Source organism: Lagopus muta, chromosome 7 (genome assembly GCF_023343835.1).
Source record: "Lagopus muta isolate bLagMut1 chromosome 7, bLagMut1 primary, whole genome shotgun sequence".
Lineage (NCBI taxonomy): Eukaryota > Metazoa > Chordata > Aves > Galliformes > Phasianidae > Lagopus > Lagopus muta.
The window spans coordinates 16,162,294-16,186,918 of NC_064439.1; the positions used below are offsets into that span (position 1 = coordinate 16,162,294).

Here is a 24,625-nt window from a genome sequence, read left to right on the forward strand (position 1 = left end):
AATTAATCAAATAAATGAGATTTAAAGGCAGCAACAGGGGAGGGAAAAAAATCTTTTTTTTTTTTTTTTTTTTTTTTTTAAGACAGGCTGCTTTTGGGGGAAAGAAAGGAGGGGGGAGGGTATCTTTTGATTGTGAAAATAAAATAGTGTGGGGTTTTCTAAAAGAGAACCCTTAAAGGGAAATCTGTTAAAAGGGACGATCCCACTTCTTAGGCACAAGACTGCTGTTGTGTGGTTTCCTTTGGTTCTAGTTCTACAGAAGAGGAGCCACAGAAGTATGCGACTCACTGGCCAGCACTGAGTGCTGCTCCACCACAAGACGGAGTAGAAAGAGGCTGCAGCCAATTTCTGACATCCTGCTGCTGGGGGGTCATTAGGGTGTGTGGGGTGAGGAAGGAGCAGGTTGTGGGGGAAAGTGGGGGGCAGAGGGCACCTCCTCACTTCTTGGAGCCCCCAGGGGGAACTCTCAGAGAATTCCTCTGGTGGTAGGGCCTGATCCAGCACGACCTTCGGTGACGCAACAGCAGCTCTGGCTTAAAGTCCACCTGTCCTCACATCAGGAGCTGCCGCCCCTTTTCTTCTCAAGAGCTTTCATTAGGTCAGACATGAAATCTGCTTGCCTGCCTCCACCCCCAATCTGAGGCGGCCCAGCTGCTCTTGGCTCTCCATCTTGTACCGCGTTCCCTTGCCTTTTTGGGGGAAGCGGCAGGGGTTTCTTTGTCAGAGCTGGGGGCTTATTGGAGACGGGTGGAGGCGGAGGGGGTGGCGGCAGGTCTGCATTGCTGCTGCTGATGGATGGGGGTGGCGGCGGAGGCACAAAATCAGGAGGAGGTTCACAGAGGTCAGCTGGTGCTGGCGGTGGTGGCAAATTGAGCATCAGGGAAGGCGGTGGTGCCGGAAAGCTTTCAGGGTCTGTTAGGAAAATACCGCTGTCCCGTTTCACTTTGGAGGGTAGGACTGGTGAAGCACTAACAGCCGATGACCGCCGTTCAGGTGGAGGAGGAGGCTGCAGCGAGTTCCTCTTATTCAACTGTTTCTGCCTCAGTGCTGGTGGTGCCAGGCCGGCTGCACTGATGTCATTTGCCTTAAGCAGAAGGAATAAAAGAACAAAGTCAGTGGGTGTGTAAACTAATGGCACTGCCCAGACAGGGAAAGGAGGCACATTTTGCCTGAGGAATGTAAATCGTGTTTTGTTGCCCACAGAGCTCTGGCAGTGGAAACCTCCATGTTTAGGGCAGCGCTCACTGTGTTTCTTTGAATGTTGTCCTTAGAAAATTAGTGCTTTTAAATTTTGAAAGAATTGCAGTTAGTGAGACATATAAAAATACTTTTTCAATGTTCCCCACGGCTGTTCCTTCTCTGAGAACATGAAAACCTTAAAGAAAATTCTGTGGTGGTTTTTTTTTTTTACATCCTGGGGAATACCAAACAAGATTTGAGGACATAAAAAGCAGATACAGCTTTATTTCTTGTCACCACTGTACTACCATTTCCTGTTCTAACTGTGACTGTGGAGTCTCTGGATAAAGTTAAAAACATGAAGCCACCTCTCTGTACCAAACTCATTGCACACAACAGGAGTGGAAGGGGAGGAAGGTGGACATACCTGGGATTTCAAGGTTCCTGTGTCCACATTCACAGTGCCCATCACTGCGAGCACGGTGTGACAGGCACCCACCTGCAGAGCACTGCACCTCTGTGCAGGAGAGAGTGCTGCAGAGTGCTTGTGAAAGCTGCCTGCATCAGCTCTGTGCATGGCTATAGTGAAGGACTCCAGTGGGGAGCAGGCAAGGGGCTGGGAAGGGCTGGGCAAAACACTCACACTCTCCTTCCAAAAGCAGCCAAATTGTCCCTGAGGCCACTGGGTTCCAGCCGTGTTCACAAGGTCAAATGCTCCAATAGCTTTTTAAAGTAAAAAATGAATCAAACCATCCATCACACAAGTAAGGAAAAAACAGAATAGCTGTTTGTTATGGTTATGTTTGTTTTGGCAAATTATGATGTAGATTTTCTTTTAAATTGTGTTTGCTAGTTAACATTGAAGATAAATAAAGCCTTGGCAATATAAATAATATATAAATAATTGGCAATATCTGAACATAATTTTCTCTCTGATTTTTTCAGGTGGCAGTCAGTAGCTGTTGACAGTTACTATACAAACATGCTGTCTACTCTTGTAAACCTGGGGAGAAGTGTGCTTCCCTGGAAACATAAGCTTTCCACCACATTCATAGAATCACAGATTGTTTGAGTTGGAAGGGACTCCTAAAGGTCATCTTGCCCTGCACCCCTGGATGAACAGGGACATCTGCACTTGATCAGGTGCTCACAGCCCTGTCCACCTGACTTTGAGTGCCTCCATAGACGGGGCACCCACCATCTCTCTGGGCATCCTGTGCCTTATCACCCTTACTGTAAAAAGCTTACTTATATATTCTTAGTTTGAAACCATTTCTCCTTGTCCTATCACAGCAGACCTTGCTAAAGAGTCTGTCTCCTTTTTTACAGCTCCCTTGTAGATACTGAGCCTTCTCTTCTTCAGGCTGCACAGCCCCAGCTCTCTCAGCCTGTCCTCATAGGAGAGTTGTTCCATCCCCCTGGATGCACCTCAACAGGTCTGTATCTCTCCTGTACTGAGGAATGCATATCTGGACACAGTACTTCAGATGAGCCTCACCAGCACAGAGTGGATGGGCAAGATCACCTCCCTCACCCTGCTGGCCACGCTTCTTTTGATGCAACCCAGGGTACAGTTGGCTTTCTGGGCTGCTAGAGCACACTGCTGGCTCACGTCCAGTTTGCCATCCAGCCCAGGTCCTTTTCAGCAGAGTTGTGCTCCATCCTTTTTCCCCCTGCTTGTACTGATAGTGGGGGTTGCCATGACCCAGGTGCAACACCTTGCAGTTGGATATGCTGAACCTCATGAGGTTCTCTGGGGTGCGCTGCTCAAGCCATTCACTTCTAGTTATGCTGATTTACTAGTTTAAATCCAGCAAGCTTAGAGCTCCAGCTACAGCTCAGTCTACCCTTAAAGATTTCAAATGAACCCTCCGATCCCAGGTTTATAGAAGCTATGAGTTTTTGCAAGTGAAAAGCACTCTACTGCCCAGCAATCAGCAGTCCTAATTTTGGCATTAACCATACATAACAAGCTTGCCTTCTCTTGCTCTCACTCATTCTTTAAAAAGAAGGAAGTAAACAAGACACTGAGGAGGAGGAGGGAACCACTGGCTGAGTTCTGAGAACACAATCTATTCCAGAGGAAGTAAGGTTCAGAGCAGAGAAACAGATCTTTTGAAAGGAGGAAGTCAGACAGAAAGAAGAAGTATATGATACACAGAGGAGGAGGCAAAAATTCTAGGAATTGAGTTCCACACGTCCTATGCACTTAATGCATGATGTAAGGATATCACTGATAACCTTCCATCAAACAAACGGCATTTTTCTGTACGACACATAAATACTTTTGAAATCCTCATGCTCTATTCTGCTGATATTTTTTACAGACAGAAATGGAGCAAGCATGTAAAATCTGGAACTTAACAAAAGAATGCTGTTAGGGTTTGCTGAAAACATGTTTTCCCTTACTTAGAATCATAGAATCATAGACTCACAAGGTTGGAAACGACCTACAAGATCATCCAGTCCAACCGTCTCCTCATCACCATTGCCTCCACCAGCACTAAACCACATCTCGCAGCACGTCATGCAGACGCCTCTTGAACACCGCCAGGGACGGCGACTCCACCACCTCCCTGGGCAGCCATTCCAGTGCCTGACCACTCTGAGAGAAAAAGTTCTTCCTTATGTCCAACCTAAACCTCCTCTGATACAACTTGCGGCCATTACCCCGTGTCCTGCTCATTGCCTGGGAGAAGAGGCCAAATCCCTCTTCACCACAGCCTCCCTTCAGGAGGTTGTAGAATGCAGTGAGGTCTCCCCTGAGCCTCCTCTTCTCCAGACTGAACAATCCCAGCTCCCTCAGCTGCTCCTCATCAGCCCTGTGCTCCAGACCCCTCACCAGTTTCGTTGCCCTTCTCTGGACACGCTCCAGGACCTCAACATCTTTCCTGTAGTGAGGGGCCCAAAACTGAACACAGTACTCGAGGTGCGGCCTCACCAGAGCTGAGTACAGGGGATGATCACCTCCCTGCTCCTGCTGGCCACACTATTTCTAATGCAGGCCAGGATGCCGTTGGCTCTCTTGGCCACCTGGGCACACTGTTGGCTCATGTTCAGCCGAGCATCAACCAACACCCCCAGGTCCTTCTCTTCTTCACACTCATCCAGCCACTCATCCCCAAGCCTGTAACGCTGCATGGGGTTGTTGTGCCCAAAGTGCAGGACTCGACACTTGGCCTTGTTAAACCTCATCCCATTCACCTCAGCCCAGCGGTTCAGCCTGTCTAAATCCCTCTGAAGGGCCGCCCTACCCTCAGGCAGATCGACACCACCTCCCTTCCTTCTTCACACATCAGCTTTTTTCTTTTTTAACATGCACATCCTCAGCTGTGCAGACTCCCTGAGGCCATCCTAGCAGGCACATTCCTATTCCTGTTGTATGAACTCACAGCTTTGTTCTGCAGAATGAAAGTGGCAGATGGCTGTCCCTTCACTTCCAGCTGATGGCTCCTTGGCTTTTATGCAAAGGGCACTGTTTGCAGGGTGTAAAGCAGAAGGAGGAGCCAGCTGCCCTGCTCAAAATCAAATCCTTGTCACAACTGCACATAGGTACTTTGAGAAGGGAAGACATTGGGTAGAGAAAACCGGACTTGGAGAACTGGTTCATAGGTGACACACAAGTAGTGCACTGCTCATAACTGCTCACCTGAGCCTCTGGTGGATCCACTTTCTTCTGAGTCTCTGCAACTTCCGCACTGGAGGGAAGAATGACCCGGGGAATCTGTCCATTTGCCTGAACAGCTCCTGTGACAAAATGGAGGAGGGAGGGGAAAGGTTACACCCTTGAACCCTTAGTTGTGGTACTACCCACAATCAGTGGATAACAAACTAAGAAAAAGGTTATTAAAAGCCTTTACAACTTCCACAAAGGAACCACTTATTACAGGTGTTAAGTAATTCAGTAAAATCCATGAGGATGTCTTTTCTACTTCAGGCTTGTTTTGCAACTTTTCATACTCAACTCATTTCCTTAGGAAAATAAACATGACAGATATTAGCTTTACCTGTCCACATGTCTCCATGATTGTAGCTGATAAACCTATAGGAAAAACAAGTAGAGGAACTATGGAGACATGTGGCAGAAATTACCATGGTGCATAACTACAAATGGAGATCCTTTCCTTTTGACTACTGTGAATGGTGATTTCAGAGGAGGATAGCCTGGGCTGACACAGAAGTAGAGCAGGGGAGCTGGCTTTGGAAGAGAAGCTACATAGAAATCAAACAGGCATAGCTAAAGCCACTCTCCAGCCTTCAGCTGTTTTAATATCTATCTATTTCAGAAGAGCACTTTGAAATCTGTGGTATGTGCTGTACTATTAACTACATTTTTGTTTTTTATCACGTTTTTCCCTTTAGATTAGAGACTAAAAGTGCCATCGTTTCCTATCAGTAAGAGTTATGACTGCTGAGGAGTTGAAGTACTACAGATGGGCTGATCTATTTTCTTTCCTAAATGAGCTAACAGGTCTGAGCCTTTCGTCCCATCTGGAATCATGGAAGGTTTGTGAATCTCACTGAATTCTCAGATTAGCAAAATTCTGGAAGCTTGCTAAACTAAAGCTCTGCAAAACTTCTGCATACTATTAATGTGTTTGTAAAGGATATAAACAAATGGCTTGTATATAAACATCTGACCCTTGTCAGATGGTGTAACTGAATGTGAAAAAACATAAAAATTGTGGTTTTAATTAAGGAAGAAATTCCCCAGCCTCTGTATAGTCTGATGAGGATTAAATAAACTCTCCAGTTTAGTCTGGGCTATATGGAAGCCGAACATATCAAAGTAGTAGATAGTGTTTGGTGTCTAAATATGCACATTTGCTAATCTTAATGACTGCTTTAAACTCCATCATAATTTACAGTTCTGAGGTCCAGTAAAGTTTCACTCTTGTGATTTCTGGACACAAATGAACCCTTAACTGTCTGCAGTATAAGTACAAGCAGTTTTAATATTAACATGTAGTTTTCTGATTAGCAAAGAGGTTCTGTGATTATGATAGGAAATACAATAAATTATTTTCATTGCCATGCTTGCAAACCACACAATTGACAAAAAAGTAAGACAAACTCTGCATTGTATTCAATTTACTAGGGTTATATTGGCTTCAGGGGACAACAGGTCTGAAGTCCTTGTGTTTCATGCCTGTGCCTACATGCCATCCAGCATATTTAATCCTAAGTACCATTTAGATCATACTGACTACAGTCTCAGTTTGCTGAAGGACTGGCAGGGAAGTTAAATAGCGAGGTGAAATCAATCTTGTGGCTGTAAGTGCTCAGCAGAAGGAGATGCTCCTCCCTGGATTCAGAGGGCAGGCTCTCAAGCAGAGCGAATTATCATCACTCTGCAGTTCTTCTGTTGCCTGTAGCAGAGCAGGAGGTTGGGTTCCACGCTGCTCAAAGGCACTTTTGCCTTCAGTGATACTGAAATTTAACTCAGTGAAATGAGGCAAATAGAGCTCCACATTAGACACTGCAAGGTGTAGTGCCTTACCTGGCAAACACAGTATACTAGAAAACTCCATTTCTTAAACAGGAGCCAACAACTGCTCACAGTCAGACAGTTAAGGTTATAACATGATAGTTGGGAATCAGGTTTCATAAAAAAGCAGTAATGACAACTGTAAGACAGCAAGAATCACACTTACTTGCCTCCATTAGAATGTTAATGATCCTTCAAAGACATTTTCATAGAGACAACATACATGGCTAAGATCTTTCCAGGCTGCTTAACTACCTAATGGGATCCATTAATTGAGATTAGCAGTATATTTTATGGCCACACGTCATTTTCCTGGATTCTAGTCAAGATCTCAATTTATACAAATACGCATGAACAATATTAGACCTTGATCCTGTCCCTGTCCAGCATGACCACAGCACCAGCATGAAGCTCCTCTGGCTGGCCACCTCTATTCTGCCATCAACACCAGAACACAATGTGCTCCAAGATTCTGTCCCACCCATTCTCACTGCAGCACCCATGCGTGGCTAACAGTCTGTCACTAACTCTTTCTACCCCAAGTGGGCATTTATTAGCCTGATTTGACTCCAAAGCAAATGTACTTCTTCCATTGTACTGAGAAAAGGCAAACTGAGGCCTTTGAGAGGTGTTCATAGGGTTTTGATCTGTAGTAGCACACATTTGACACCAGATAACTAGTGGCATAAGTAGTGCCCAACACTGATTTTGACTTTGACTGTCTTTATGGACGCAGGTACTCCACCAGCACATCCTTCCAAAAAAGCAATCATTAAAACATCAATGCAAGTTACAGCTAGTACCATGCACTGTTTCATCTGTGCAATAATACAATGGGTAACAGTAAACTGATGAAGCTACTAGAAAAGTAAAGGTAGAGAATAACACAGTGCTTTCCTCCTTTGTCTCCTCTTCTTCACACCCAGTCTGTTATCAGGCAAATGAGCAAAAGGCTAAGAAAAAGAAGGGTTCACCCTGACAGTCCCTTTCTGAAATGACAGTTCTCAGAACAGCCCTCTCACACCTTTTACTCACTGAAGGAAAAGCTGCAAAAAGAAAAATACCTAATTAAATTGTACAGATTTAAATTGACCTTTACTGGGCTGTCTGTATTCTTCCAATTGTAATTTCAAAATGAGGGCTCTGCAGCTAGCTGGTTATAGGTCAGAGCTACACTGAGCTGTCTAGAACTAGGCATTATCTTGCTGAATCCATGGACAATTTTCTGAACAAAGATTATATCCAACGCTGATAATTAAGAGAGCAGTAAATGCGATTTCCACTGCTCTGAAAGCATGGTACCTGCTGATAAGGATCCTGTGGGGGCAGCTGGTTCCACCGTCCCTTGATTTGTCCACCGAGAAGACAAGCCAGCTTTCTTCACTGCACATTTGTAATTATCATATAACGTCTTGCCATACTGCAAAACAATCAAAACAATACAAACAAGCATGGCATTAGGCTTGAAATAAGTCAACCATTCATTTTGCTTTTTGACAGCTTTTCTAACTCCACTACCTCCTTGTTTAGTTTTGCTAAAAAGCACCTTTCAGCAAGTGGAGCCCCTATTTCTGTACAGGACCATGCGGAAAGCATCTCCCTAACATCACAATAAAACAGGAATCCCCATCACTATGATCAAATGCAGTCATACTGATATCATTCTCTCTATTTTTTTGCATTTCACTATCTGTAAACTTCTTGAAATTTGGCTTTAAATCCAACCACACTCAATAGATTATCTCTTTCCAGCACTTTTCAAGTGTTGCATTTCCAGACTGGGGACTTGGAGTGCTGAATCATGGATCAAAGTCTGTGCTGTGTAACACAAAATAATTTTACGTCCATCCCACTTTGTTAAATGTCACCCAGCAGCAGAACTGGCAGAAAACAATACACAACCCAAAACAGCAGGTCTGTATATTCAGATATGGCCACTACATTGGGCTTCGTATAAATCCATCTTCCTTAATGTTTTGTGTGAAACAAAACTGGCTGTGGGTTAGGATCTTTAAGAAGCGAGGGGGGCCATCAATTTGGGTAGAAGTGTCTGAAATATGTCATAGCTGGACTGAACAGAATTCACACAACTTGATCCATGGCATTATATACCAGATGACTGGAGTGAGTTTTATGAGTAGGAACTTTATAGCTGCGGAATTCACACACTGATAGCTGGAATACAGGAACATTCAGCAAAGCCATGCTGGTAATGCCCTTCTGCTCTTTCTTCCTATGGTACAATCAGCATGAACACACACGTCCACTCTTGTCACAGTATCTCCAATTGAGATGATAACAGGACACAGGATTTCACAGAAAATATATTTAAGTAAATATACTTTTAATCTCACCTTGGCAATTCTTATTCCTGTTACCCACTGATGCAGGGTGGCTCGATCATCACAGCATAAGTATTTGATATATTGTGACTCCTTTTGAATCTGGGGATGCTGTAAGATATCAGTTCACAAAATGATACAAATGCAAACATCACATCACAGTGTAAACTACACAGTGACCTCACTGAAAACGCTGCCTGTAGGCATCCTGTTAACATGAAGATTACTTGAAAGAAAAAGAAGCAGCAAAAAGAACAAGTAAGAAAACATGAAAAAGATGGTGATCATGAACTATACACGAATTACCATTGGCAACACTTGACCGAAAGAACTTTAATGTACTGTAGCATGAACATAAGGGCTACAGAAATCTAATAGTGAAGAAATCTATGTAGTGAAGAAGTGCCATGGTTCAAGGTCTAGTGCTCAATGTACAAACACCAGAACAAAGTATGTTTTCCATTGCTGTTTGTCATACATAAAGCATCCAGACAGAAACTGAACATAATTAGATCCCACAGGGCATGTTAAATTTGGATAAGCATAACCTCTCAGCAGAAACAGATCTTTCCTTCTAATTCACTGCCCTACTTTAGGCCTAGACAGAGCTTCCCACACATTTTTATTCTGCTTTACTCTCTGTTTGCTGATAGTTTTGTCAAAATGCCACATGCTCGAGGCAGAAGATTATTAATACAACACTATCAGAAGTAACCATTTCCATTTGTTTGTATCAGAAAACTGAAGAGTTTTCAGAACAGAACATAGATTCTCTTCCCCTTACTGCTCAGTGTAGCAGTGATACGTTATGATGAATCGCTGCAACTCAAAGACCCCCAAAATGCCATGCTGTTTGCCTGCCTGAGACTGAACATCTTCTCTCGGTCTTGGAAGGAATTTGCTTCATCTGCAATAGCAGGGATGGCTGCAGGTCTTCAATAGCATGAATGGGATGTTCTACTGCCATCTCTTGATTGCCATCTCTTGATATACAAGGAAAATAAAGAGATAAGAGGCTTCCTTATCCCTCCTTTCTGCATTCATTTCTATTTAAATTGCCATAAATCGTAAGTGCACAGTTAGTGAAATCTTGCAAATACACAAAACTGCAGCAAAGTATGCTCTGAGGATTCACTGCAGTCAAAACACTCAATATGTCCCTTCCAACCAGTGGCCACGACTTGCCACATACACATCATCAAACCCCAGATAGGAGCAGAGCTTCTAGCCCCATGGGACCAGCACAGCACAGGCAGAGCAGCCACCAGCTCAGGCTGGCAAGGTGCTGGTGTGGCACAGAGGGAGCAGACACATGTCCACTAGCAGATGTCTGCTGGTGGCAGGGCTGGCCCCAGGGCTGATGCCAAACCCTGGCCATGGCTGGGTGGTACCAGGGTTCAAAAGCAGAGCTGAACGCAGAGGTTTTGCTCCTCAGCCACATGCCCCTGCTCCTGCCTCAGCAATGCAGATACCAGGCTTCCTTTCCTTGTGCTGAACCAACCCTGACATGACTCAAAAAAGGAACTGAAGCCATGTTACCATGTAACCCAACAGTATGCAGTATGGCCTCACATGCAGCGTGAGGACATGGGAGGCTGTGGTACGTGCCCACAGAGCTGCGCAGGACAGCATTGCTGCCAAAGCCCTGTGTCATCACTGCATGGAGCAAGAGTGAATACATCAGGGAGGTAAGTGAAGAAGGTAAAACAAAGAGATATTACTCTCAAGGGGATTGGCAGTAACAGATGTGTCCCAAGGAACAATCACAAAAAGATAACTGTATGCAGGCACTTCTCTGTGCAGCACCAGACATCCCATGGAGGCAGGTTACATTACCACCAACAGAGAAACGGGGGATTCCAACAAAACACTGCAATCCTGGGTAAATTCAACTCCTCCAGCACCTTTTAAACAGTACTCAGCAATTTTGCTCCAGTGTGCAAGGTCCTACTGTGTCCAGTAGATGGCACCCAAAGCTTTCAAATTTGAGAAGACAAAGATTTCTTTTCCCTTTTTCTGACAGCTAAATCCAATGGGTCTATGTGACTCCTGACATTTTCAAACACCACACGTATCTTCAACAGGCTTTTACTAAAAGAAAAAAATAAATAAAATAGACACCTACACTTCAACATGCAAAAATATTTGGAAGAAAGTGCACACTACACAAACACGGCAGAGCAGGATATGGCATAGGGCAAGCCAGGTCAAGGTGCTGCATAGACCTGCCAAAGGATATGCAGCTGTGGAGCTCTGAAGGGCTGCAGTATACCTCTCCTCTGGGCAGCCTGCCTAAACCCCATTCACAACAACACCCACAGTGTTAGATTAAAGGTCTGCGAGCCCAGTATCCTGGTTTGACACCAGCCATAAATGGATGCTGAGGAAAGAGGAAGAGCAAGACAAGAACATATCCATAATCCTTCTCCAGACTATCCTTGGCTGCAAGTATTTTCACAACAAGGGGTTTTCTGAGCAGAATGTGGCTTCCTTGTATTTAGATTATTTAAGGGATTTCCTCTCCAGCTACTACTTCAGCTTCTTCTCAAGCTCAGGTGGAATTCTGGCATCCGCAACACCTTTCAGCAATCATTTTCCCAGATCTGCTGTGCACCTGATGAAGAACCTTCTCCTTTTGTTCTGAATCTTAATGCAAACCAGCTTCATTTATTGTTCATGCTTTGGAAGAGACACCAAATAGCTGAGCCCTAGCCACACTTCTCTGTGCCACTTCTGAGCAAGAGATGTACACCATACTGCTGGCAAGTCATCTGTTTTCCAGTCTGCAGACTGATAACCTACATGGTGCTCATTCTTCAGGTCAGGCATTCCCTTCCTTTGCTCACTCTTCTCCATGTGTATTGCATTCTCATTGAATTTAGAGACCCAGAACTGCACAGATGAGGGAAAACTATGGGATGGCAATGTGCTCTGTTCAGCATCTACGCCTCTCCTAATTATTCCTAACATTTGTTTTACATACCTAAATGCAACCGAACACTGAAATGATGCTTTTGAATGGCACAAGTCAGCACAAAGCCAGTAATTTCATAAGTGAAGCTCTGTTTGCTTTGGTCTTTGCCTCCATACACATCACTGTGCATACCTAATCTATATTATTTAGACTGTGTTATTTAAGCTGCATTATTTAACCTCCGTCCCATACAGTCCTTCCGGAATTCTTTGGTCTGCCCTTTCCTTGACACTCAGAGTAATGTAACACCATCAGCAAACTTCCTCACCTCACAACTTCTTGAGTCTATGAACATTTTGGAACTGTGGGATTATCGCTGCTTTGAGAAGCTGAGAAAGAACTGTCAGTGGACAAAGCTAACAAGTCTGGCTCTAGAGAACATGAGAGCTATTTACTTCCTACCCTTTACTAGCTATCACCTCCACCGTGCAATCCATCTTAACTACTGACATCTACTATGGGACTTATTCCAAATTACCCCAATCAGCAACTGTGATTAAATGCAGTCCCAAGTACATGCTGGTATTTAGGGTCCACACTAGCAAGCTGCTTCACATCCATCTCTCACAAGGAGGGATAAACACTTCAAAGCCTTGCAGACAGTGTGCATCTTAGCTTTCCTTTCAAGGAAAGGCTGGATGTTGTGTTGAGAGACATGGTTTAGCGGGAGCTATTGGGAATAGGAGAACGGTTGGACTGGGTGATCTTTTAGGTCTTTTCCAACCTTGGTGATTCTATGATTCTATGATCTGTAAGATTAGCTAAGGGCTGTAAGGGCTCTCACTTTCTCAGAAGAACAGGTACATCAACACCAGCTCTTTTTGCACATGTAACTTTACAGATGACATATGAAATGCAAATCTGTAGCGGCCTCATAGCCTGCTGAAGCTGACAGGAAATATCCCTATTCTTTTTCCTCAGCTTTGGATCAGGTCTAAGGAGAACTGTTGCATGCTGCAGTGCAGAGGCTGCTGTGAGCAAGGCCTGACCAGGGCATCATACACAGCAGCGCCAAGCTTCATACTGAAAGGTGCCACCTGTAAAAGCTGATTAGAAAGTGGCCCATCTGGAGGCATTTGTCTTCATTTTTTAGCCATACTAAAGGCAACTTTGGACTGGAAAGTACAGTGTTTCAGCCAACCACAACCACCACAGTATCCTGCTAGCTTGGGCAGAATTGGGTAGTGAAATTCCTCTGGCAGCACAAAATGGCAGATGCCTCTGCTGCTGACACCGACCTTTACAAGCTCAAATCTCAGCTGCAGCATCTGCAGGTCACCACAGTATCTATCAGATAGTACAGAAAAAGTACAAATGAGTACATTGCTGACTCATGGCAATCAACTCAATGAACAAGAACACCTCTAAATGAAAATTTGGTGTGAAGATCCAAATAAGCCAGTTTCCTCCTCCTTTCACAGCTCCTGCATTTCTGGACAGTTGTTTAGTACAGCACACAGAGGTAAGGAGCTCTGGTCACAACATGCGCCTATTGTTGCAAAACTAGTTTCACAGACCCTGTAATAACCTCCATGTGAGCATAACAGAGGCCACAGCACTATCAATCATGGCTGAGCCATGTGAGAAATACTGTATTTTCAGACAAAGTAATGCTAACCTCAGTACACCACAGCTTACATATTTCACACGTAGAGAAAGATCAATAATCTTGTTACACAGTGCATACTGTGTCCTGAAAAGGTCACTAAAATCGTCTGACAGCAAAGTGAAAACATCTCTGGAAAGGTTTATCACCTTTGCCTCTGAGAGATGCAGCACCACAGCAAATTAGAAAAGACAAATGTTTAAGAAGTAATCATCCCAGAAGTCACAGTATGAATGAAATGTACACGTAGAGACTCCAAAATTTCAGCTATGGGAAAAAAAAATTGTCCAACAAATAATGTGGTGAAATACAGAGTCACCAAGGTATTTTTTTCTCTGTTGATGTCAAAGCTCTTAATAATGATGAATGAACAGCATCTTCAGTACTCCATAGCTAGAGAAACAGACACAGGCAGAGGTCTGGCCTAGTTTTTACAAGTGTTGGATGCTTGTCCAGACACTTAATAAGGACTGAGCACCTCAAATGTCAGGCTGCAAAAAGATGTGCCAGGTTCCTCCCAGGAAAGCAATTGAATGGGTTTGGAACAGAATCTAGTGCTCTCCCCTCACCCACTGTCTCCAAGTGTCCACTGCCCAGGGACAAAGAAAGAAGCACTTACAAAAAGCTTATTTCCTGGAGCCATTTTAAAAAATATTTGTGCACAGATTGCAATTTCAGATATTGCATTTTCAAATATAAATTCTTTGCTTTAGGGAAAAAAAAGAACATATTGAGAACCTGAAGAAATGGGAACTGAAAAATGTGGTTTCTACGGGTATATCCCAAAGCAAATGACTAAAAGTGGTCAGGTCACGTGTGGATGAAATCAGAGATTGTCCTGATAAAATTTTCTTTTTAGTTTCACCTTCCAACACTAAAGATGAAAAGTAAACTGAAGTTATTCAGGCAACTCATTGGATTTTTTGACCCAAAATATATGGATCATTGCTTAGTCTTTGAGGCAGAAACAGCAGCCAGAAGCATAAAAACAGTGACTAGTTTTGGATCAAAAGCCTTGGCGTTAGGCCAGCTCTCCAAACACTCCATGTTTTTTAATATCTTCTCTTCTGACAATGAACTTGTGCTACCTTAACTTCTCAGCAAGGCCGAGTTGTTCCTAACTCAAATGACTGCAAGCAGAATTAATACTCAGCACCTTTCAAAAACCACTCCAGAGTGCTTCAAATTTGCTGTTAAATTTGTCTGCTGTTAAATTTGCCCCAATTCTGATGCTATGCACTCCTTGCACTAAGATGGGCAGGTTTAAATTAGCTTTTGAAGACCTATGTGAACTGTATCAATAAAACTTCTCTGCTGTAAGGAAACTATTCTTTTGACCTCCATTTCTCTAATGACTAAGGCAATATTTTTAGTTCATTAAAAATACGTCTAATAGCCTTGTAACAAAAATATTGCTTTATACAGCAAATCATATTTTCAAAATATATTATAAACCTTTCTTCACTGTCCTTTCCCCATTCTCATTCTTGCTGCTATTTTTGCATTTATCTTACAGAACTGTTCACATGTACCAGGACTGGAAATCTGCACATCTGAAAGTGCTCTGCAATAAATATTTCTGCTTTTCTTTTTAGTTTATCTAACAATTAATTTTACTCTGAAATACCTTAAACATTCTCACTCACGTAACAGTTTTGTAATCTTTCGCATAAAGAAAAATTTCTGTATCCTTGTCTTCCATGCTAGCCATTTGTTCTGCACTACTGCCTCTGAGTAGTGTACTCTGACAATGCTCACCTTCTACCTTCTTAACTGTCATTGTGCTGAATGCATCATGCACGTGACTCGGTCTGCTCTGCAGCTTACAGGGTGTGAGAGAGGAGGGAATCAGCAGTGGAGTGACTAAATTCTAAATTAGCTGCTGGAATGACACTGCTGCTGCAAACAGAAGCTATTCCTCTTGAAAATTCACTTCCCAAATCCTGTCAAATATTCATTTTTTAAAAAGGTTAGTAGCTTCCAAATGACACCAGGAAAACTTAGCTGCTTAGACTGCACAGGAAAAATGTACCCAGCTGTGGAAATAGAAAATGATTTGCCTTTGTCTCAGTTTATCCCCAGGAAACCAATTTTTTTTCATCCTAGATTAATTCAGCATTATGCACCATTACCTCCAGATTACTCAAGCACAACCAGCACCAATAAACTATAATTAAATTCACTCTTTGTCACAGGCACATCAGACTGACTAAACCAGCAAATTTACATATAGATTACCTTGCTATTTGTCTTTGAAAGATTTTTCAATATGGTATGACAAAACCAGCTCCTGGACTGGTGTACACACACATGCTGCACAAAATGGAGATTATGCTAGAATTTCCGCTCAGTGCAATGGATGCTGTTAGGAGGAAGATGAACAGACTCCTTCCTTCATGACGAATCTCTTGGTTTTGAGGGCTTTCAACTTCAAAATACAAAAGCAATCCCAAAAGGTCTTATCTATTTCCACAGCATCCTCCAGATAACATAGTAGACAGTGAAAGCGAAGACCTATTGGGAATCCATGTATAAAAGTTGGCTTTTGTAAATGCAGAGGATACTTGGAAGAACCAAATGGCTCCAACTAGCACTCCTGCTGTGCACAGCGTGGCAGATTATTTTTTCTGTGAAGGAGGGAGGTTTCTCTTCCCTCTCTGCTTCTCTCCAGCAGCGTCTAGTGCTCTCTGCAGGGTTGCAGGCAACCGTGTAGAGAATGAGGGAAGCTCAGAAACTGTTTTCAGTGTGCTGAGGGGTTTGTCTTTTGGTTTGTGTTTTCTGTGTATGGGACTTTGGGGGATCAGCGTAGAACAATCCGTACAGACCAAGTAGCTGCTGGGAAACATCATAGTTTTTCGAGCTTTGTAGTTGCCCCAACACCTAATGATTCTTGAAAGCCAAGTCCGTTGCAGCCTCCATGCCAGGCCATGCTCTCATCCTGGGGACCCAGCCGCATATGTTCTGGTTTGCTGCACAGGAACAGCCAAAGGTGACCCCTCTCTCTGACAGCACTGAGCCAGCTGTGCTTTTCAGTTGCTCCCAGCTGGGCTTTCCACTGCCTTAAAGGAGCTGGCAGGAGGAAATAGCTGCTTTGTTCAGTTGCTGCAGCTGTCTCCTGAGTGGTTCTGAAAAAAAACCACCCATATAGGTTCAGCAAAGTGCCCTGTCTTTTACTGATGGTCAACATGGTGTGCTTTTGAATTGGTTCTGTTGCACCATCATCTCCTTAGTGTCTTTATAGTTAAGGAATAAGCAAAAGTTCTGCATTTTAAGTCTAAGGTACAGCTGGTATAACAGCACAAAACAATAGGCCAGGAATGCTCAGAATTCATCACACTTCTCTGCTTGTAAGATGAACAACCTACAGAATAGATCTGCAGCCCAGAACACATATATGAGCTAGTTCAAAATACCTTTTCTAGATACAACATCAGAGGTTGCAAAATCTACACTGGTTTCTGTTTTAAGTATTAAAGCAACCTGCCCATGATATGCATGATCTCCTTGTTGTTACACTAGCATCTCACCCCACCTGGCATCTGCTAATTAACTCAAGTATGAACCACTGAAGTTAAAATTAGAGGGCTGGATTAAAAACAAGCCAATGAGTAAACAGGACATAGGGAGCTACCTGCTCATAGGCTCTGTGACTATGGGCACATGTTGTGTGTTGTTAACTGGGACAGGCACTAAAACCAAAGGTTCACTCTATATATGAGACCTCTCACCTGACTGTTAGCCTACAAAGAAACTAGAGAAAAAGCTCACATCCTGTTTATAAAGATCAAGGTGTATTCAAAGTATTCAAAGAAATGGAGACGCTGGGGAGAAAGCCCACGTAGTTCAGGGCAGTGTCAGACATCTCTGACACTGGAGATCTCATCATTCTAGTCAAAACCAAGCCACTAGTGTTAGCTGTGTTTAACATTATTTCCAGCGCTCTTCTTTCCCAGAAACTCTGATTATACCTTGCACTGCAAAAATGACAGGAATGCTGTGCTCATTCTCATAATATCTCTTGAGGACTCTTCTCTCCACAAACACATATAAACGACAAATGCTGGGAGTTAGTCAAAAGAAATATTCTTTCTTTTCTGCCTGATAATATGAAACAGGATCTATGGAGGCAAGTACAAATGGTACTGGTTTTAGATCAGTTATTTGTTAAGAGGTCTCATTCAAATAGGGGCTAGAGGAAAAGAAGGGATGCTTCCTTCAAGCATGAGGTCATATTCAACCCCAGATCTGACCGCTTCTCATTTACTGCCCTCTGAATGAAAGAGCAGCATTTCTCCTCCTCTTTAAGTAAGAAAGCAAATAAGCTTAACCAGTAGGGTCAGAAATAAATACAGTAGCTTTACAGCTCAGTGCTCAAATCAGGGTGATTATGTCAGGTTTAAAATTCACCAGAACCTTCCACCTAGCACAGAAGCAATATACTGCTGAAGTTGTTAAGTCCCTGTACTTCTCCTGAACTACAAAGTATAAGCTGGGCTCTTTCCTGTAAGCTGGGCAGTTTCTTTTATTAAGTTTGAAATACAGCAGAAGTATTAACTTGGTTGATTACTGCTCACTGCTTTGAGAGTGGTTCCTAAACTCATTATCCTCAGTAAGCAACAATCCTATGTAAAATGCAGTAGTACATTGCTATTCAAAAACATTTTGACCGATGTTACAGCATGTTGAAGACTATGGATTAACCTATTTTCCAAAATTTGAATATCTCCTTTGATTCACAGCCATCCTCAATGAACAGCTAGCATGGGCTGTTGCTGCTGCCCTTCCAATGACTTTCCTCCACTTGCTTTAAAGATAATCTTCTGCTGCCAACACAAACAAGCAACTGGAAGAGAACCTCTGCAGACCTCACTGCCCTGAGACACACTCTGGAGAATGGAAGATCTGTAAGAGATAGCATTGCAACTGTGCTGTGGAGGAATTTCTATCTGGATTAGATTGAGCTGAGCATGCACATTCCTTCAGAATTACCAGGTTAGAAGCAAAATGAAGGCAAATGTTTAGCTATTACATCTCTTCCCTATTGCTCACTGCACCAGTATGCCCAAGTATTGTATTCCATACTCAGAACTTCATTCTTGAAATACAACAGGATGAGAAGTGTCACAAGGATGATGGTTTGTTTTCCTTGGACATCTCAGAAGAGGTGTCTCCTCTTCCTCCAAGGGAAATATTTTGGCAGACTTCCATGTGAAAACAGACAGAAACAAAATGTGACTAAGCGCAATAAATGGCTTTACGTCCTTCTCTACATACTTCTGTATCGCCAAACAACCAAGCAGAGAGATCAACATTTAACTTTGTTCTTTCCCTCAGTCCACAGACCTCAAGTTGTATTATATCCTCAGCTCCAACTGAAGAGAAGGATATGACAGAACTCATCACAGCTGAAAGTCTTCAAAATGGTATAAAATGAACTTAAAGCATAGAAATATGAAACTCTCCATTTCATCACTCTAAGAGAGCCCCTCCAGGTGGGAGGCTTTCACTTTTGAAATAACAGAAGATTTGAAGATACCAAAGCTTGCTTATACTTCCTTAGCAACTTAAGTCACTGCAAGACAAGTCTAGTAGAAGCCAAGTCTGAAACTGATCCAGTCAGGAATCTACCAAATGCTGACTTACAGGAATTAAAATGAAGAACAATCAGCATAACATAATTGCTTGGATATAATGATCTCATCAATATGATGCTTACTCTGCAAACACATTTAAGAAGCACCAGAGCAAACACTTTTGCAAGGTATGTTTCATACATTTACAAGCCTGTTATACAAAAACCTCACCAGTGATCCCTTGATCTCGTTCCTCACATTTCATGCTGAGGGTAAGGTGCTATTATCACACATCCAATTAAGCAAGTATTTCAGCCTAGTAACTTTTTGTTTACGTTCTTATTCATAACATCCCTCTTTTCACAAAAGATGGCAATAAATCCAGAAAGTTTTCTCAGCCATTGTGAACAGTTAAACATATTGCTATGTACACCTCAAAAATCATGCTACTATTCTCATATGAATAGAAGTGAGTAACTATTATTAATTTAGTCAGATACTCCTTTGACCAGATATCTGCTCTGGATTGAATCTTGTAACAAAATTATAGATAGATAGGTAGATACAAATATGGTCTCAAGGGTTTTGAAATTCTATTTTCCCTTCTTTTTTAAATCACCTCCTCTTCTCTGTTGCTTTTTTTTTTTTTCTTCCATTACAAGCTAAATTTTTCTGACTATCCCTAGTTTACAAAGAAAGACAAAGCATGTTGCTTGTTTTTCCCCATGCATTTTATAGAGAACTTAAGTATTAAAACTTTCCAGCACTGCTGATTAGTTATCTGTGCTACGGAAAACAAGTCTGAGTCTATAAACCACTTCTGCTTCACTATCTGTAAATTAGGCTAGTAGATATTTTGAAGCTGAACCAAAAAAATGTTACAGTTTTATGACCTTTGCAGTTACAGACAGCAATGTAGTATTTTAAGCAACTTATGATGTGAATGCTTCATGTACCTTCTTTCTGAGATAGCAAGATACTGCGTTTTTTAGTATCTGACTTGCATCACAGGCCCTTAAACAGAGAAGAACCAACAATATTATCTTCTGTCTCAAAAACAAGCCCTAACTACTGCAGCCTCAAGGCTTCATTTCTGCCACCTGAATTATGTGAAAAACATGGGCTTTTCTGTTCCTGAAACAAACAGGGAATTCCCAGCCTATCTGCAGTGTTACTATAAGGAGAGGCAGCTGTGTGATTCTTACCTCAACCGCAATAAATTCATGACAGCACAAACAGTGCCTTTTGCCTAGATGCTACAAGTAACTTTGGAATAAAATATGCCACCGAAGATGTCTATTCAGCCAAGATTTCACATCAACAACCTATTCAACAGTTATGACTACACTGCAAATAAAAAGTAGATATAAAAGTGGTCATAAGGTCAGCATTAGGAACTGCCGGTCTTCTCACCATACGACTACCTCGTGAGTCATTTGTCCACATGTGCTCAGTCACCTGAGGAGTCACTGGAAGCACAATCAGTCTTGTTCTGAAGAAAAGTTTACAGGTACAGTGTAGAAGACTACCAATCCCTACAATTCAGAAGACTGTAAAGACATGTTGCCGATCGAGGATGAAATGAAGAAGAGAATACCTTCTGCAAAATCACAGGGTTGTTTTAATCTCGTAAGGCTCCTTGGAGCTTGAAACTTAAGTACCTCTGAATTTGCAATAATTTGTGTATGACCTTTGCAGAACTTATTTTTCTTGTACATTACCTTTAAGACAAAGCAGTGATCTGTAGGTGCCTTATATTTCACTTTGTGTTGAGAACCATAATAAATGTTCATATTCTCAAACTGAATGAAGCACATCAGATCCCGGGATGTCTGTAAATAAAAACCAAGCACAGCATTGTTAGAACAAATTAACTTCTGACATGACACTCATTAAGGGACTTTCAAGTGTATGAACACTGATGCTTTTTATTTTTTTTAACTGTCATAAAATTGACTGGAGAAGGATTAATTTTAAGAGCGTGCATTATTAAACTGACATTTGGAAGAAGGTCAGCACATATTGGGAATAACACATAACAGTAAAACATTTTGCTGTTTTTCTTCTTTTGCTACACATTATTGCTTTGTGTGGAGATTCTGGCTTATGGCTAAAGAAAAAAAAAACACAAAACAAACAGAAGACCATAGTAAGAATTAACTTTTGTAAAATACACACAGATCTTGCAACCACACCCCTATAATTCCAAGTGGAGAATGACGGTTTAGGGTTCTAAACTGATTTGGGAGCTTGACTCTCTTTGATACATGTAACAAATGTAAGCCCTCATTAGGAAATAAAAACAGATTTAATCTGTTTTACTTTGAATTTTCTCAAATTTCCTGGCATCGTTATTGTTCTGTTCAGCACAATATGTTGCTTAAGTAACAAGGTTTCTGTTACTGGTACACTTTTCTGTTCAGAATTCTGCATAAAAAGCATACATTTTGCAATACTTTGAGTGGAAATGCAGAAATGGCCATGTCATACAGTCACTGTTGGTTAAACTGAGAAATCAGGAAATTGTGAAAATACAAACCCTCCCTACCCCTAAGAATGGGGTTATACTTCCACATGTCATGGTTCTTCTATGCTGTTTTCATTTTTACTGTTTCACTACAATATGCCCTTGAGTCGGGTTTATTTATGCTAGTGCATTTAAAAACTGAATTTCCAAGTAAGATTTTTAATGAGAAAACACTCCATATGGTATGTAGACATGACTTCTCCCTCTCTTTCCCAAAGTTCATGTCAGGGATTTTGTCACTGACTGTATAAACTTATGATTTTCCATTACTGCAAGTTTGCAAACATGCTCAAATCCACACAGTATAAATAAGGAGTTGTTCCTTTCCTTTAGGCAATTAAGACCAACACAAATGCATTCATTATTTTCATGCAAGGGACAAAGTCACTTACTGCTAGTATTTCTCCAGTGTTAACGTGATCAGACAAAAAAACATAAGTAACATGAACATTTCAAAATTATATCTACGGTTTTGATTCTGCTGTTTTGCGGCCTTACTCATTAGCAGCACAATTTTGAATGGGATAGGTAGGGTAACAGTGAAGAAAGGAACGAAAATGGTAGTGATGACTGGTGCCTGGAGACACGTGTATTAAAGTGTCTGGAATTGTTCCTGCATTTTTGAAGGTTTGTATGGTATTTTATAGCTAAAGTGAAGCGCCAAAGAAAGGTATGAGAGATTTTTTTGCTTTTCAGTATTATAACAAGTGAAAATGCGATTACATGTTGGATTTCAAAACAGCTGCACCAGCTGAAGACATTATTGCCCATTAAGGGTTTGCTTCTATATTCTGAAAAAACACTTTACCCAAACTGAATGACTGCAGCAAGTTGCATGAACATTCTTTATACCATCTCAACCTGCTGCTGGCTATTGATAGAGGCAGGCTACAAGGAAATGCCTCAAATGGACTTTTCATTTGACTGTTCTTACACTCAGTCTACTTCAAGTGACTTTCACATAGAATTCTAAGTCCTAATTGATAGAAAGTTGTGTGTGTGCAAGAAAATTGGAGGACGGAAAACTGCTATCTCAGGGTCAGATAAAGTCACAATAAATTGCTGTGAAGGCAGCGAGGAAATCTAGGTCTGTATTTCACTGAGATTTGGTTATAAGCACAGGTCACTGGAGCAGCAGCACTTTCTTTATAACCTATCAATTGTTTTTGTTTTTTTTCCTTTTAATCTAGTCATGAAATGGGAGAATTTAGTTTTACAGCACAAATTGTAATAGTAAAACTCTGTCATCAGCATCAGAATTTCCAAATATTAAGTGTAAGCAAAGCTGCAGGTAGTAACAGAAATGTTTTTCAGAATACAAAAAAAGGCAAAAACAACCTACTAGACCCAAAAGCTGCCATTCTACCTTATCCTGTGGAAAAAAGAGGCCTCCCTCAAGCACAGTATGCTCAGGACTCCCCCACTTCTTCAGGGTTGGCAACTCAGACACTTTAAATACTTGGTAATGCTTAATGTCAGCAAATCAGTTCTGTCAGGTGGAAGCTTCTGCCTTACTTCCTTCAACTCAAAGCACAGTTGTAAAAAGCACGACATTCTCTAGGTAAAGATCACTGTAGTAAAAAAAATGCATGCCATTTCTTCATGCTGTTTTTTGGCACAAGAAGTCGGTAGCCTACAAAGTCAGACTCCACTTTTTTGTGACAAGAAATTAGTTTGGAATTTTTAAAATATTCTTCCACGGGGAACTCATGTAACAGTGAAGTGCTTTGGCAGCATAACACCAACTGAAGAATGCGGCACTGTTTTTCTTCCCCCTGCTGATTTCCGGTGGAGTGTTATTTCTTTAATGCTTTTATCTCTCCATGGAAATCAGAAGGAGGGAAACGTGAGAGGAACCAGGGACTACATTCTAATATTTGCACAAGTGGTGCAGTCAAATTTAAAAATAAAACAAAAATATAAACAACAAAACAATAAAAGAGTTCTCTCTCAGATGCACCAGTGCTCTTATATGCCACCCTGGGAGTTCTTCACTTTCACCTCTGTTAATTGTTTTATTGCTAAAAGGATTATTTGGCTTCCTGACCTTGGTTTTTCCTTTGGGTACATAATAAATTCCAGAAGCTCGCAGAAGAAAATAACGCCTCTTCCAGGACTTTTTTCCATCTTCTTTTAAATAAAGTGCCCCTTCAAGCTCTGGCACAATGACAGATGCCCCACAGAAGCTTTCCTGTGCAACAAGAATAAGATAACACAAAATAAATGGATTTAAGCATTACCCTAATAATAAACAGTAGAAAAATGCTCTCTTGAAAAATAAAGACACTTCCTGTGTTAGTGAACATATTAACATGGGGAATGCAGCTACCAGGAGGATAAACACCTTAGGCAGGAAACTTTTCCAAGCTCAAGCAATAGCTCAGCCATACAGACTGGGGGTGCTCACACTGGAAAAGATGATGTGTAAACCCTCTGTTCTCCAAAGGGTTACACAAAAACAACTACAAAGGATTTAGATGCACCTAGAGGACGCAATAAAACAAAACACTTGGTAATGCTGTTTTTATTTCTCTATTGCTCTATCCATAAATTTTGTAGAGAAATATACTTGCCAAGAGAATCTTCAGAAATCACTTAGGAAAAAACATCTATCATCACTTTCACTTATAAATACATGCTAGAATTTACTACACTGTTTAAGGAAATATACTTCATTGTTTGCTTGAGGTACCTACTGTTGGGCAATATTTAATGTCAACACACTTAAGAGAATTTACCAGGACTTCTGCTGGTTGGCACCTGGTGTACTAATTTTAAAAAAGAGAATCCTCAGGCAACCAAGAAAGGCATCTTTTCTGAAGTTTTACTTAAGCCAAAATGCTTACCAGTAAAACTGTGGTAATCTTTCATGTAACTTTCACATAACTCTGGATTTCCTTCTCACAAAGCATACAGTTGAAGAAAAACCTTAGCAA

The 24,625-nt window shown here is 41.7% G+C and overlaps 1 protein-coding gene across 1 annotated transcript in view; it reads right to left on the reverse strand.

The window, feature by feature from the left end:
- Positions 1–39: 39 nt before the first annotated feature.
- LOC125695875 (amyloid beta precursor protein binding family B member 1 interacting protein) overlaps positions 40–24,625 on the reverse strand; it is a 59,811-nt gene continuing 35,225 nt past the window's right edge. The window contains exons 9-14 of the mRNA XM_048950909.1: positions 23,737–23,880; positions 20,884–20,994; positions 9,022–9,120; positions 7,970–8,087; positions 4,829–4,926; positions 40–1,084 (exon numbers count right to left, since the gene is read on the reverse strand). Of these exons, the coding sequence (XP_048806866.1) occupies positions 557–1,084; positions 4,829–4,926; positions 7,970–8,087; positions 9,022–9,120; positions 20,884–20,994; positions 23,737–23,880 (1,098 nt within the window). The 3' untranslated portion in view covers positions 40–556. The remainder of the gene's footprint in view (positions 1,085–4,828; positions 4,927–7,969; positions 8,088–9,021; positions 9,121–20,883; positions 20,995–23,736; positions 23,881–24,625) is intronic.